At 38.7% G+C, this 15,757-nt stretch overlaps 1 protein-coding gene across 1 annotated transcript in view; it reads right to left on the reverse strand.

Moving 5' to 3' along the window:
- LOC149083293 (DNA excision repair protein ERCC-6-like) overlaps nucleotides 1-15,757 on the reverse strand; it is a 435,993-nt gene that overhangs the window by 353,639 nt on the left and 66,597 nt on the right. The window contains exon 8 of the mRNA XM_089236536.1: nucleotides 5,887-6,024. Coding sequence (XP_089092662.1) covers nucleotides 5,887-6,024 — 138 coding nt within the window. The remainder of the gene's footprint in view (nucleotides 1-5,886; nucleotides 6,025-15,757) is intronic.

A 15,757-nucleotide genomic window follows, 5' to 3' on the forward strand; every position in this document is an offset into this window, starting at 1 on the left:
AAGTCGAAGGTGAGCTTGCGTCTAATTTACATAACTTTATGAAAGAAAAGGAAATATTGTAAAAATTATAATACTGAATCTGGCAACCAAACATAACAAATTGGAGATCTGGCCAGGATCTACAACTCTTAGGCCTATTGCGCATTATATAAGCTCATGACATCATAGACCGTGAGATGGTCCTAGAAGCCACCGATGGCATGGAGGTAAAATATATTGCACATTTATATAACACTTTGCTGAACATTTACATTATATTGCACAATTAATTAAACATTGAGTTTGACGACGACTCGACGCGGTTCCCACCGACGAGCCACGGGAATCCCCCCAGAGGGAAAGAGAAGGTAACTATGGTTTGTTTCAGGTTAACTTTGCAGTGAAGAGGAAGCTACGAGGGAACCACATCACTCGTTGCTATGACAACGAAAGCCTCTTAACCTATGTATCGATGCGCTGCCTCTGTAAGGTATGGCTGATTCTCGCCAATCGCGCAGAAAAAAATATTTTTTACGTGTAACGTAATGCTAGTAGAAAAAATTGCAATCAGTTAGTAACAAAAAATTAGCTAATGAAAAAAAAAAATCATTGTCGATACTTTCAGAAATTAAAGGGCGGTTTTTGAAATTTTTTTTTTTATTGAAAAGTATCTTAGTAACTCCTATTAACCCGGTTTTCACGTTTGAATTTGGGAATAGCCCCAAATAATAATAAAAATGATATGGAAAAATTTAGAATTCTTTTACTCACTTTTCTTGCCGAAATTTCCGTCGCTCACCCACCCAAACGCACGGTATACGTCGATGCCACTTATTATCACTACAGTTTTAGTCATTTTTCACAGATTCCCATTCTATGGAATCCTCACTTGACGTTGTAGAACTATCTGATTCTCTATTACTTATTAATTGTTGTTGCTCCATCAAGCCACCTGCAATCCAAAATTCCTCTTCTTTTTCAATAACGTGCTTTATGCATTATTGCTAAAAAGAACGGAGAACGTTTTAGCGTGTTTCTATCTCTGGTGAAAAGAAAGATACAACTGTCACAGAAGAAAAAAAAACACTGCAAGCCTAAACCATTGTGGGTCTTTCTCTTGCTTATTTATATTTATCTGGAGAGACACTGAAGGGGCATCTGGAGGAACAGTCTCTGCTGTGGGGGAGGAAGTTGGTGTGGGTGCAAGAGACATTACTTATGTCAACACCTTCCGCTATCAGCTATTGGAATTCAGAAACCACCCCTATCCTACGAACACGGCAAGAAATAGATATAAAAAAAGGGGGGTCCGGAACCGTAACCTACCCCCATAAAGAGAGCCTCTCACAATGGTATCGGCACTGTCGTGAAAGAGGGACACTTCCTGTAATCTATGAGTGAATATCTGAATTCGTTGGAGGTTATTTTCGGGAGAAAAAAAGAACCTGATTGAATATTCGTCTGGGTGTGTAGGCCTATAACTACATGCAAAACTGAATGAAAAATTATATCGGAAAAAATTCAACAAACTGACGATATAATATATATATATATAACTGTGCAATCAAAAAAAAAAAAGCACGATAGTAATATTGGCGGGGAAAATTTCTTGGAAATTGCGCCAAAATGTTCTTGAGCTCGCCATGGATTTTTGATAATGGTAACCAATATTTTTCTAATTTAAAAATTTTAAACGAATATACATTGGCTCAAAACGGTATTTTTTCAGTATCTTTTTCAAAATCATAAAAAAATTTGAAATATTCTATATAAATGATCATTATAAACCTCCGATGTATGGGAACTATATTTTGCGGCGAAGGATACACTCTCTACCTTTCTCTCCACTGCAAAGTTAACCTGAAACAAACTATAGACAAGCTATTGGGATCTTGGACATGGATGTAAACCGGAATTTATATGGGACATTGGCAGCCCGACCTATGGCCCCGTTCTCGTCCGACGGCTAGGGGAACCCCCCCCCCCCCCGCGGCTGTCAGACTAAGCAAACTAACTGACTAACTGGCCCAAACCGGATCACCAGCGGAAGCCTCGGGTGGTTTCCGGTAGCCAACGAACCCTGGGGCCTAAACAAGATTAGATGAACATTGAGATTTTAAGAAATCCCAGGTTGTCATGTTAGTTACAGAAAAATTTGTACCACGACAAATTGACACTGCGACAAACCTGTACTGTGATGAATTGGAGCTGCTACAAATTTGTACCTAGACAAAATGACACTGCAACAAACTTGTACTGCGATGAATTGGCACTGCATCGAATTTAGGCACGACAAATCGACTACGCTTTTTGAGGTCTTCCACATCCCTTATTCTTATAATTCTAGCGTATCTCTCTCACGCACGCACGCACGCGCACACACACACACAAAGTCTCCGGAGGAAAAATGTTCATCTTTTGCCCAAGCATACCTGAAGTAGTTGCTCTTTTTAAACTCTCTGGCCAGGAAAAATCAAGCGTTTGCTCTCCTGTGAAAGATGTTCATTTATATATATTCCATTGGATGCTAAGATGGGGTTTATTGTATTAGCTGTCAGTTCTTGAGACTGCTTTTTGTATCCAGTTTTTTTGAGTGCTCACTTGCAAAACTTATTATTATAGGTTTGTTTTTATTTTTATTTCTTGTGGGTACTCTATGCAAGTTCTCTATTTCTGTGTTTTTTTGTATCCCTATTTCTTGCTTTATTGCATTCACAATTTCTATGATATTCTCTGAAGGTATCTCTGGAACTCCATTTATTTCAATGTTGTTTTTCCTGCTCGTTTTCTGTCATTTATTCTAATTTTGAGCTCCTTCACTTCTTTTCCGCTGGTTTCGATTTTCTGATTTAATTTCCTTATGATTACATTCAATGTATGATTTCATTTCACATACCTTTTTCCAGAGATCTTCAACACACTGTGAATTAAAATGATTGCCTTTGTTATATCAACTGTTTCTTTGTTCAGCTCCTCTAGTTTTATTGCCAGTTTTTCGATTGCCACAGTAAAATCATTTTTCATCTCCTGTCGAAATTTCTCAATGATTTTGTCCAGTTCATCAAGTTTGTCATCAAAGCCTGTTTTCATTTTTTCGATTTCCTTAGCATTAACACTTTCACACTTGGGACATAAATAAGCATCTTTTTTATTTTAGCCATTCTTCTGAAAGCACTCTCGCTTGTTCCTACACAAACAAGGTGTAGCATCAAAGCACATTTTTTGCATTGAAAAACATCAGACTCGTCTATAATGGTACCTCTACAGTTCTCACATTCTATATTCCCTGATTTTTTTTTTTTAATTGTGTGTTTCACTTTTTGACTCACAGATGTCACTATGTTTGTTCTTTTGTTATGTCAATTTGTTACATGTGCTTTTTATGTTTACATTATATATTTTGATAAATTTACGTAAATTTTATAATTTTCATGCATTTGGTACTTACATTTTTCAAAAATAATCCCTATCATGCAATATCTTGTTAAAATTTGTCTAATATTTGCAAAAAATAGAGAGATCTGAAACGTACGTGTTTGTAAACAAAGGCGGCATTGCCATTTTTGCTGTGCAATCATTCTTTTGTAATTTTCATTATATATCTCTGCAATAATTATGTACTTTCATGACTTCAAACACATCTTACACTGTCAGAATTTTGTTCATTTGCAAACAAAGAACCATTTCAATTATTGTTAATGCTGTATTTTACCATTTCAACGGGAACCCCTTTTGATGTGGTCACCCCCTATTTTGTAGACAATTTTTTTGTCCCACAGATGTCCGCAAAAAGAGAGGGGGGGGGGGTTAATATACATCTATTTTAGTGTCTCAATAATTTCTCTTCCCTCCTTTGCAAATTTTTTTCAAAAATTTTGTTTTCATTGTGATGTGATTCATATAACCTAGTCAGAATTTTTTATCTTACCAAGCTCCTGCCCTGTTAGGACATCCCACTGGATGCACACACACAGGGACAAATTTATCAATTTTTGAACTATTAATGTTGATCCTCATAAAATGTTGTTTTGCTCATGGAATCATAACCAATTTACATTTTAGGACTAGACTTGGGCAGGTGTGAGGGACATAGTAGCACCAGACCGTAAAGTATTAAGGGCCCTAAAGATAAAATACACTAAAATGTATTAATGCACAATCCACCCCTGCTTCCTAATAAAGTCCTAAATGAAAATTAGGACATCCAGTCCAGATGAAAATTAAATATTAACTAATAGCTCCTAATTGTTATTAAGGAGCTACTGTCAACAAACCTTATTACAGAGTGTGTCTAGGAAGTCTTTCCCCAAGTCTTCTTTTTCTGAAGGGGCCATTCAAGTATTCGTCTGCAAATATTTAGCTATTTTTGACCCTCTCCCCGTCAGCAAAACACTGACCTCCTCTCGCTTGTCAGCAAAATTTCATCAGCAATGCCCCACCTTTTAACGCTAATTGGTGGGATCAGAGACTACGCGGATGGGGGAGGAGAGGGGGCTTGGGCTCCCAGACAATCAAAAACGTTTTAATGCAAAAAAAATAGTTTATTTAAAATGAAAATTTTGAAAGAAAATGCCTTTGCCTTATTATAATCAATTTCAATGCTATTTGAAGGGGAAGAACTCAAAATTTATTTTTAAGAAATTCATTGTGACCCACCCTCTAAGCCATATATGCTAAACCGTGGCCCTGGGTGTTATCTGATGTGGCCCATCCACCTCAAACCTAAATTTGTAAAAAATGAGCTAAGCAACACATTTACAGATCGCTTGTGACCCAGGGACTATTCCAGAGAATTAGGTGGCCTGTGGCACAATCACAGATCACTTAAGTGATCTGCGCCATAATTACGGATCACTTGAGTGATGCATGGTACAGTTCCAGAGCACTTAAGCAGTCCAAACGCATTTTAAGATCACTTGGATCTGCGAAACATTTAGAGATCACTAAACTGACTCTGTAGGGAACTTACCAATAGGGGAGAATATCAGTTGTGTCCACAAACTAGCGAAAGGTTTTTCTCATTTTTGGCGAACAGAGTACGATGTGATTAAGAATATTTCACATTTTTATAAAGGGTGGTTGATGACTTAAGCATCATTCCAACACCCCCCTCCCCATCTTCAAAAGTCAGCACATCTGGAACCCCTCCCCCCATTGATGCTGACATAATACTTGAATGACTCAACTGGTTATGTAAATATATTTCAATTAGAAAAAATATACAAATATCGTGCTTATTTTATATGTCATTCATATATTTTACTGCCCCCCCCCTCCTCTAGTAAAAACCCATATTTGCCTTATTACACATTCATACAGTTATTGTGGTCAGTCACAAAATGACATCCTGGTTTTGTGGTAATTTCAGTAACATAAAAATTAGTCTTTAGTAATTTTTTGACATTTCAAATGTCGCAAGGAAGAGATGCTGAATACTTGCATTGCTGTTGATAACCAAAACACTAAAGTGTTTTAGTTCTTTTTTATATGTGCCTGTGTTGGGTACGAGATTAAAAAAAGTACATGCTCGCAAGAATTTTTACATACTCCTTTGAATACCGAGCAAATAGATTTGCTCATGCCTTGGTATGTATCATAGTGTTTACCCTTCAGTCTGAAAACTATCACACAAGAAAATACTATTTCCTATGACTGTTTTTATTTAAATTACAAACTTTTTTGAATCTAGCAATTAATACATTTTTTAAACTTGTGCTGTTCTAGTATCTGGCAATGATGTGTAGACACCTTTGCTTCCTCAAGATGATGTGTTATACGTATAAATGACATAGATCGGGACATCACTACATTTTTTTAACTACATGCAGATAGTATTTCACATAACATGTTAAAAACATTTTAAAATTTTAATCATTATCAAGCAGTAATCATTGATTAGTCACCTACCTGTACAGCCTGTTCCATAATGATGCAGGAACTTTGAACTCATCAAACTCCACATATTCATCATCTGAATCTACAATGCCATCTTCATTTTCCATTATTTTATTATGTCTTTCTTCAAGTTTTTCTTTTTCATATACCCTTAATAAAAGCAAAACAAAGTTTCAACAAAAATTTTTAATTTTATTTCAAACAGCATATCAAAAGTAATAAATTTCAAAAGGTAAAAGAAATGAATAAAATTTCCAAAAATAAAATGAAGCGAAGCTGTGTTTATGTGTTTAAAAGCCAAATAAAAGCTATAAGGCATGTGTTATTTATGAGCAATCTCCCCCACTCTATTTTTTTTAATGAGATTTTACAGAGTAATTGGTTGATGTTCTTCCCAAACAGTTTGCAGCATATTATGCTTTGGGGATGGTAACGTAATTACTCATAAGTGCATTAAAGACACATTAATATATTTCGAAATTTGCGGTACAAACATTAGAGTGTGATAGAACAGCTAGACAAGCACAAGTTGCATTATAAAATACTCAAGCAATGAAGTGGCAGCGTTCTAGTAAATGCAATATAAGTGCTGTTTGTAGCAGCTGTTGTCATTTAATAATGGATTAACAATGAGATTGGTGTACACACAAATGAGAAAAAGGTTACATTATACATATGGGGCTTTACACAGAAATTAGACCCAAAGTTTACCTACAAGGACTTTCTAACAGACACGCATAATTCCTTTTCATAGTGTCTTTCACCAGATTCATCCAAATTATGCATGATTCTGAAAGACAAGTCTGAGAGACAATTCCAACTTAAAGACTATTAAATTATTTGTTATTATCAGTATTAGACTAGTTCTGAGGCTCTATTTATAATAATGGTGATGAGGCAGTGTTGTGGTAAAGGTAAATAACTCAAACATTGTACATGCTGAAAAAAAATAGATCATACCATAGTTACTATGTCGAAATCAGGCCTAGTTAGGCAATTTTTGGTTTATGATGAGTAATGAAAATTTCAAGTTGTACATCGAAAGACTGGGACACTATTTATTAGCTAATGAAATTGAAGAGGATATATGTGTGCCTGTGCTTACATCCATGCTGGGTACCAAGACCTATTAACTGCTTTGAAACTTGCTAATGTATTGTCTACCCAAGGACTGCTAGTATGAAGAGCTCCTTAAATTGTTGCAAGACCATTCTTGACCTGCACCAATTATGATAGCAGAAAGATTCAAATTTCCCAGGCGAGATCAGAATGATGGTGCATCACTGAGTATTTGGTTGAATTGAAATGGCTTACACCGTGTGTTCTTAGCAATTTTTTGGACGAGGCTCTATGGGATAAATTTGTGATATTCACTATGAGGAAACTCAAAAATTTCTGTTGGCAAGAACAATTTTGAAGCGTGCAGATATTTTGTTGACACAGCCGTGGAACTCTCCAAGCAAGGTTGTAGTAGCTGACCTATATATGTGGGTTGCCAAGACTCGAAAAGTGAGCGTCCGTGATAAATGTGGATCGCGATAAGTGTTTCGTGCCCGTGAAAAAAAAAAGTGTTTCTGACCGAAAGTACATTGCAGTGTCATTTACGCCCTTTTACACGTTTACAAGAGGTCGCCATGGCTTATTTGGCACAGGGCATCATAGAGGACTTGAAGGTGCTCGCGAGTGAATTAGGGTTGGACACGCCCCCCTAATTTCAAAATCGTAGATCTCATAAACGCCATTCTGGAAAGTGAAGAATATAACGAGGAGTTTTGCAAAGAGTTGCTAAAAACTATCATAGGTGAAAGAAAGGAAGAGCAGCGGAGGAAAGATGAAGAGCAACACAGGAGAGACGCAATGGAAGAACAACGCATGAGACTGGAAATAGAGAAACTGAAAATCGAGGTTGAATCCCGATCAAGTGGAATGAATCAGTTTGAAAACACTAGAAATCCAGGCAGAGAGTTCAAAAACCTGATGCAAAGATTCGATATGGGTGATGATATAACTCTCTACCTAGTGCTCTTTGAGCGGAAAGCTCGCCGGGTATCACTACCAAAGGAGGAATGGGTCACTCATCTTCTAGGACTATTACCTCGTGAAATAAACCAACTGATGGCACGAGAGCCCGAGGAGAATATGGAGAATTACGACCTCGTAAAAGAACTGTTGATAAAAAGATTCAAATCTACGGCAGAAAAGTTTCTTTCGTCAGCTGTTTGTCTCACATCAGAAGAAGCAGACCAGTACTTGGCGAGATTTTCATCACGAATTATGAGCATATTTTGATGGCTGGACGTCCGCTTTAAAAGTAACAACATTCGATCAGTTAAGGGATTTGATCATCACGGATCAAATTAAAAAGCCCAGTTGATTTCCGAGATTATCATTTAGACGAATGGAGTAATTTTGTGTCTCCTACCGAACTGTCAGAAAAGCTTGATGATTACGAAAGTGTTAAGAGACCTGTCAAAACATCACATGCTGGTGAGTGGAAACGACAAAAATTCCCGAAACCAACATTCCAAAATTTCCAGGATAAATTCTGCAAAATCAAGGACGGCAAGAATAAAGCAGGAGGGGGATGGAAGTTTGGAAATAGACAAACCGAGAAGAACAATAGTCAGATGAGATGTTATGGGTGTGGTAACGTGGGCCACTTGAAGTTCCAGTGTCCCGAGTTATTCAAGAACAACAATTACTCAACATCATTCAACAAGGACAGTGAGAGGCAGAAAACGTCAGATACTCACATTACCAAACACAGTGATAGTACCGAAGTTGGAGAGGTTCCTACTAAACAGATGAAATTCAAAAATTTGACAGTTTATGCACTCGTCGACACGGGCAGTGCAGTATGCCTGTTGCGTGAGGATGTATACAGACGAGCTATGGTAACTATACTGCCAGCCCAGTGGAGACGCTGGAATGTCTTCTGGACTATCACCTAGGTGGACCAACGGAACCAGACTGTGGTGTACAGGCTACGCCCATCCTGGAACCAGTAGACACCTCAATAGCCAACATGATAGTTGAATATGACAAATGTACCGAAGCCTTGAGGGGATTTTCTCCCTTCAAGTCACCAGGCACAGATGGAATATATCCTATCTTTTTACAAAAAGGATGGAAAGTTATAGGCATTGAGCTGATTCGCCTCTTCAAAGCCAGCCTAGTTTTGGGATACATACCAAAAGTATGGAAGAGCTCCAGAGGTGTCTTCCTACCAAAACCAGGAAAAGACACCTATTATAAATCATCATCCTTCAGAATGATTACATTATCTTCTTTCCAGTTAAAGTTACTGGAAAAACTGATACTCTGGCATCTTCAAGAGATTCCTCTCTTAATGGGTAAGATTAATGTGAACCAGCATGGTTTTAATACAGGGTTTTCCACTGACTCTGCTCTTCATCAACTGATTTGGAGAATTGAAAACACAATTATCAATGGACAATTTGCTGTTGGTATTTTTCTGGACATCGTTGGAGCCTTTGACAACGTTACTTTTGACTCTGTATGTAAGGCACTAATAGATTTTAACATTCCACCTATGTTAACTAGATGGATTGATCATATGCTCAGGAACCGAACAATCACTGCTCATGTTCTTGATGCCCAAGCTGAAAGAGCTATCAGAAGAGGATGTCCGCAAGGAGGAATCCTTTCTCCCTTTCTATGGAACATGGTCTTCAGCTCCCTGATCTCTGATCTAATGAAAGGACCAGGGTATACACAGGCATATGCAGATGACTTAGTCGTGCTCATTCAAGGGCATGATTTATCCACAATGAGGATTCTTGCTCAACAAATTTTAAACTCTGTCAGCAGATGGGGTGACAAACACCAACTAACATTTTCCACGGAAAAAACCAGAATTGTGATTTTCACATGGAACAGAAAATGGGAAATTGGAAACTTAACCCTCAAGGGACAAGAATTAACCATATGTGACAGAGTGAAATACCTTGGATGTCACTTGGATTCTAAGCTCTCCTGGAAATCCCATATTCATCAACGAGCTAAACGGGCCACTAATATACTTATGCTGTGCAAAAGAATTATTGGTAAAGCCTGGGGTTTAAACCCTAAAACCACTCAGTGGATTTATACTGCCATAGCACGCCCAATGCTGAGCTATGGTTGTGTGGTATGGCACCAGGTGTTATCAAAGACCTCTTATGAAACTGTCTTGCAAAAAGTGCAAAGACTAGCTTGCATTCTTATCACGGGAGCCTTACCCAGCTCTCCCTCCATCGCCCTTGAAACTACTCTTAAGATACCACCTCTGAGATGGTACCTACAAGGAGAAGCGTTTAAAACTATGTATAGGATGGAAAGAAATGGTACATGGTGCAATCGACCTTATATGGGATACAAACCTTCTTTCAACAATCACCTTGGCAGCTGTCTACTGGGAAAAGTGGAGATCCCCTCTCTACTAATACCGAAAGACTCCTGTTCCAAAACAAAAAATTTTACTAAATGCTTCACTATCCACATACTCAGGAGAAATGAAGTTGCCCACATAATTGATAGCATCTCAACAGGAGTTATTGAATGTTACACCGATGGCTCTAGGATTACTGATACTGGGGCTGGAGCAATTTTCCGCATCTTTGGAGTGGATCACGACTACCATAAGATACATTTGTATCTAGGCAAAACGTCGACAGTCTTTCAAGCTGAAGTATTAGCAATAACCATACTGGCTGAAAGTCTGATTACCAAAGGGTGTCATGGCAAACAAATTGTTATCTTCTCTGACAGCCAAGCAGCACTATTGGCTCTTGACAACTTCCTCAAGTTTCAACTGTGTGTAAAATACTGCACTGACATGCTGAATAACTTGGCAGCAACATCAACCTTTACTGGGTTCCTGGTCACGTAAATTTCCAGGGAAATGAGCTTGCAGACCAGATAGCCAAAGAGGCAGCGAACATGAAGCTATCTGGTCCTGAACCTTTCTATCCTGTTTCGATGTCAACCATCATAGGAGATGTCAAACAATGGATAGAAGACAAACACATGCGGCAATGGAACTCAAGGCAGGACTGCAGACATGCCAAGCTGGCCTTGGGAACCCATCCGAATATTGCTAAAAAACTTATCTCATTGAACAGGAAACAAATTCGACAGGTTATACAGATCATCACTGGTCATGCTAACCTAGCGAAACACCTACACAACTGTAGTTATACAGATTCACCTATTTGTCCTGCGTGTGGAGAAGAAGACGAAACTCCACTCCACTATGTGGGACGATGTCCCGCCTTCTCCATCCCGAGAAGGAACTACTTCGGTGATCATCAGGTGACTCTAAGTGAAGTTGTGAATGCTCCCAGCATTTACAACTTGGTAAATTTTCTAAATTACACTAAACACCTAAATTCATGGTGAGTTTCAATTCTGCTTTAACTTGAACTTTCATGCATTACTATTTAATAACCTCATGTTGAGTTCTCAGCCATATCCCTGAGACCTTCACTGCTCCTTTTCTAAAAGGGCACAGCAGACAGGAGCAGCCTCAAATTCTCTGACATGGCTTTACTGGTTGCGGTTCTCCTTAATGTCCCATACAGAGACCCAATACAATGTGGTAATAGACACCATAACTCTCGTCCCCGGAGCAGTCACCAAACTCTGGGTATTTCCACAGAATAATATCTTTCTTCATTCTTACATGACCTACAACTCATGTTGAACCACTTGGTGCTAGAGCAATGGGCAAAATTTGCCTAAGCTCTTCCCCTATGGGACGCCAAATGATGATGATGATGATGATGATACAGACGAGCTGTTGGCGTTCCGGAATTGATGCGTAAGCCCATACTACTATCTGGAATCGGGGTGGGACAGGTGTGGACTAAAGGATCCTTTGAACAGGAAATTGAGTTGGACGGAAATAGCTTTACCCTTATGTGGCATGTTGTACCCACAACACAGCTGAACTTTCAGGTGTTGATTGGAGTTGGAATCTGAAAACAGGCTTCATTGCACTTCGACGAAAGTGAAGTCACTTTCCGTAAAGAGGAGAGAGGACATTGGCTCATGCAGATATCTGAATTGGATCAAGATCAACTGGGTCACATTTGTGATAGAGAAGTGAGAGAGAAGCTAAGAAAGACTGTTTTGTCTTAAAAGCCAGAAAAGACTGAAAAAACAAATGTCTCAATGCGAATTATTCTCAATGTGTATCAGAGAGCTCGACGCCTATCATTTCCTGAGAGAGAAGCAGTGGACAAGCAAATCCATGAATGGCTAGAAGAAGGAATTATCAGACCAAGTTCTTCTGACTATGCCAGCCCAGTGGTATTGGTGAAGAAAAAGGACAACACGACTAGGTTGTGTGTTGATTACAGAAAATTGAACAGGAAGCTCGTCAAAGACAGGTTTCCTCTGCTGTTGATAGAAGATGTTTTAGATAAGTTGCAGGGTGCAAAATTGTACACCACACTAGATCTTAAAAACAGGGTTTTCCACGTAGATGTTGATGAAGACTGCAGAAAGTACACTTCCTTCGTGGTTCCCGACAGTCAGTTTGAGTTTAATAAGGTCCCATTTGGGTTAAGCACCAGCTCAAGTGTCTTTCAGTGGTATGTTTTCAGCATTTTCAGGGACCTCATGAACAAAGGTATTGTTATTATTTATATGGATGACTTGATCATCGCCTCGGCTGATGAAAGGGATGGCTTATATAAGTTAGAAACTGTTCTAAGAGTGGCGTCAAAATATGGCCTCGAGATCAAATTTAAAAAATGTCAATTTTTGAAATGACAGGTAGAGTTCCTTGGACATATCGTAGAAAATGGGTCGATACGCCCGTCTCCGGGAAAAGACACTAGCAGTGAAAAAATTTCCTGTCCCAACGAGCATGAAGCAAACGCAGAGTTTTTTAGGACTTGCGGGATATTTCAGAAAGTTTATCCCAGGATACGCCAAGATTGCCAAACCACTAAGTGATTTGTTGAGAAAAGACCATATATTTGATTTTGGTCCCGAACAAGAAGAAGCATTCAATAAGCTCAAAACATCACTAACCGAAAGTCCAGTGCTAAGTATTTTTCAACAAGGGCGGAGAATAGAGTTGTATACAGATGCCAGCAAACATGGTTACGGTGCAGTATTACTACAAGCTGATGACGGAAGCTTACATCCAGTTTACTACATGTCGGAAAAAACAAGTCCCACTGAAGAAAAGTACAGTAGCTATGAGTTAGAAGTACTAGCAATTATTGAAGCCTTGAAGAAGTTCCGAGTATATCTGTTGGGTAATAGATTCAAAATTGTCACAGACTGTTCAGCATTTCAGAAGACCATGGACAAGAAAGATCTTGTTACAAGAATCGCTAGATGGGTTCTTCTTCTGGAAGAATTTGACTATGAAATCACTCATAGACCCGATCAGAGGATGCAGCATGTCAACGCCTTAAGTAGACACCCAGTCATGATAGTTGGGAATGACACCTTGACGGCAAAACTGAAGAATGCCCAATTAGAAGATGAACAGATTTGTGCCCTTAGAACACTGCTTACTGACAGTGAATCTGAAGAATACTTTGTAAGGAATGACATTCTCTACAAGTTTATGAATGGTCGTGAAATCATTGTGGTTCAAAAGACATGCAGATGGAGCTGACAAAATTAGCTCATGAAAAGGGCCACTTTTCCACATCTAGGACGGAAGAGGTTCTGAAGCAAGAGTTCCATATTCCTAACTTGAGCAAGCTGACAGAAAGAGTTATTCGCAGTTGTGTTCCATGCATATTGGCAAACAAAAAATGTGGGAAAACGGAAGGGTTTTTGAACCCAATCCCAAAAGCAGATGCACCACTAGGAACTTATCACGTTGATTTCATAGGTCCCTTACCTTCAACAAATAAGAATTACCAGCATATAACTGTTGTAGATGCGTTCACGAAATTCACCTGGTTGTATCCGGTTAAGTCTACGTCAGCAGAGGACACCTTAGAGAAGTTGAAACTTCAGCAGAAGACTTTTGGGAGTCTGTACCGGATTGTAACTGACCAGCTCAGCATTCGCTTCGAAAGCTTTCAGTGATTATTGTGCTGAAGAGGGCATCATGCATTTGCAGATTGCCACAGGTGGGAACGGACAGGTCGAAAGAATCCACCGTACTCTAATACTAGTCCTAACCAAGTTGACTCTCAACGATGCAACAAAGTGGTTCAAGCACGTTGATAAGTTGCAGAGGGTCTTGAACAGCACGACTAGTCGAAGTACGAAATACACGCCATTTGAACTTTTAACTGGTGTGAAAATGAGAAATAAAGAAGACATTGTACTAAGAGATCTCCTGATGGAAGAGGCTGTAGATGAATTCCACGATCAAAGAAATGTCATTAGAGAAGAATATCCACAAGATTCAGTCTGAAAATTGGCATACTTACAACAAAAAGAGAAAAAAGGCACCCAAATACCAAGTTGGTGACCTGGTGGCTATACAAAGGACTCAGTTCGGCTCCGGACTGAAGTTGAGACCCAAATTTTTTGTTCCATATGAAGTGACTAAAGTGAATGCTAAGGACAGATATGAGGTCAAGAAAGTCAGAGATCATTCAGGTCCTATTACCACTACTACCGCAGCTGATCTCATGAAACGTTATTAGAAATGTATACGAATATAGTGTTCTGAATTTTCATGCTTATACAAATTTTGTGTTTTGAATTTTTATGCTCATATGAATACTATGTTTCGAATTTTTTATGCTGATACAAATTTTATGTTCCGAATTTTTCATGCTTATATGAATATTGTTGTTCTAGTAAAATGTCACTGAGGTCAGTGAGAGACAGGATGGCCGAGCTGTAGGATTTTTATTTTCAGTTCTTTTTGTTGTCAGTAGATGGCGCTGCGGTACACAAGTGAATGAGTAATATTGTAAAGATTAGTGGTGGCAACAGGGAGTTTGCCGGGACAAGTCGGCGGGAAAGGCCGCGTTTTTTTGTATGTCTGTGTGTAATCGTTTTGTATGTTTTGTGCGCGTAATAAATGTTTCAAAAATGGAGGCTGTGTGTTTTTCTCTGTGAAGAGCCCACATATATGAATGTAAATAAAGTGAGAAAAGAAACTTTTCGTCAAAATAAGACAAGATGGAGTAAGGGTAAGTCTATCATTTGGGGGTGGTCAGGGTGGGGGAATTCCCCCCTCCCCCAGCTATTACAAAAAATTAAAAATACAATAGGAATAGGTGAAATAAATATAGCAGCATATCACACATATATACATACATATTGAGTATATGTTCTTTGCCCCTCGCTTAGAAAAAACTGAAATGACAGACCTAAGTAAGGGTGCTCAAAGTTACAAGAGAATTTCTCCTTATAAGAGAGAGAGAGGCAATTAACGATTACAGTGCCAGTCAACTCTCCCCCCCCCCCAGGGAATTACCACGTGATCCTGAGAACACTACTACGGGAATATGCTAAGAGATCCCAACAAGCAAAGAAAGAAAAGTTTTTTTTTGTTCATCTAGGCTAAATATCTTTTTTTGCCCCACCTATATGTCCGCGCTGATGTAGGGCGACTACACATTGACATTGTTCTTTTCTGTGGCTACTCACCCATCCATCCCACCCTCCAGAGTAAAAAAAAAAAGACAAAAGAAACCTGAGAGAGAAGGAAAAAATATTGAATGTCATTTTTCTCCAAAGCCTAGAATAGAAAAAATCTGAAATACAGATGGCAGCACAAAAAAATAAAACCACACTAGATATGCCCTCAGACTGTTAGGAGCTTACACTTCCGTCACAACTCACTAGTAATAATTTCTCCATAGATAATTAATAGGCCTGAGTATTGCTCGGTTTGAAAGAAAGAAAGACCCCTCCCTTGTCAGAAAAATTCAGCAAAACTCTGACC

This window comes from Pholcus phalangioides, unplaced genomic scaffold, assembly GCF_987345545.1.
Source record: "Pholcus phalangioides strain wild (caught in Gottingen) unplaced genomic scaffold, Ppha-v1.0 ptg000009l_1, whole genome shotgun sequence".
Taxonomy (NCBI): domain Eukaryota; kingdom Metazoa; phylum Arthropoda; class Arachnida; order Araneae; family Pholcidae; genus Pholcus; species Pholcus phalangioides.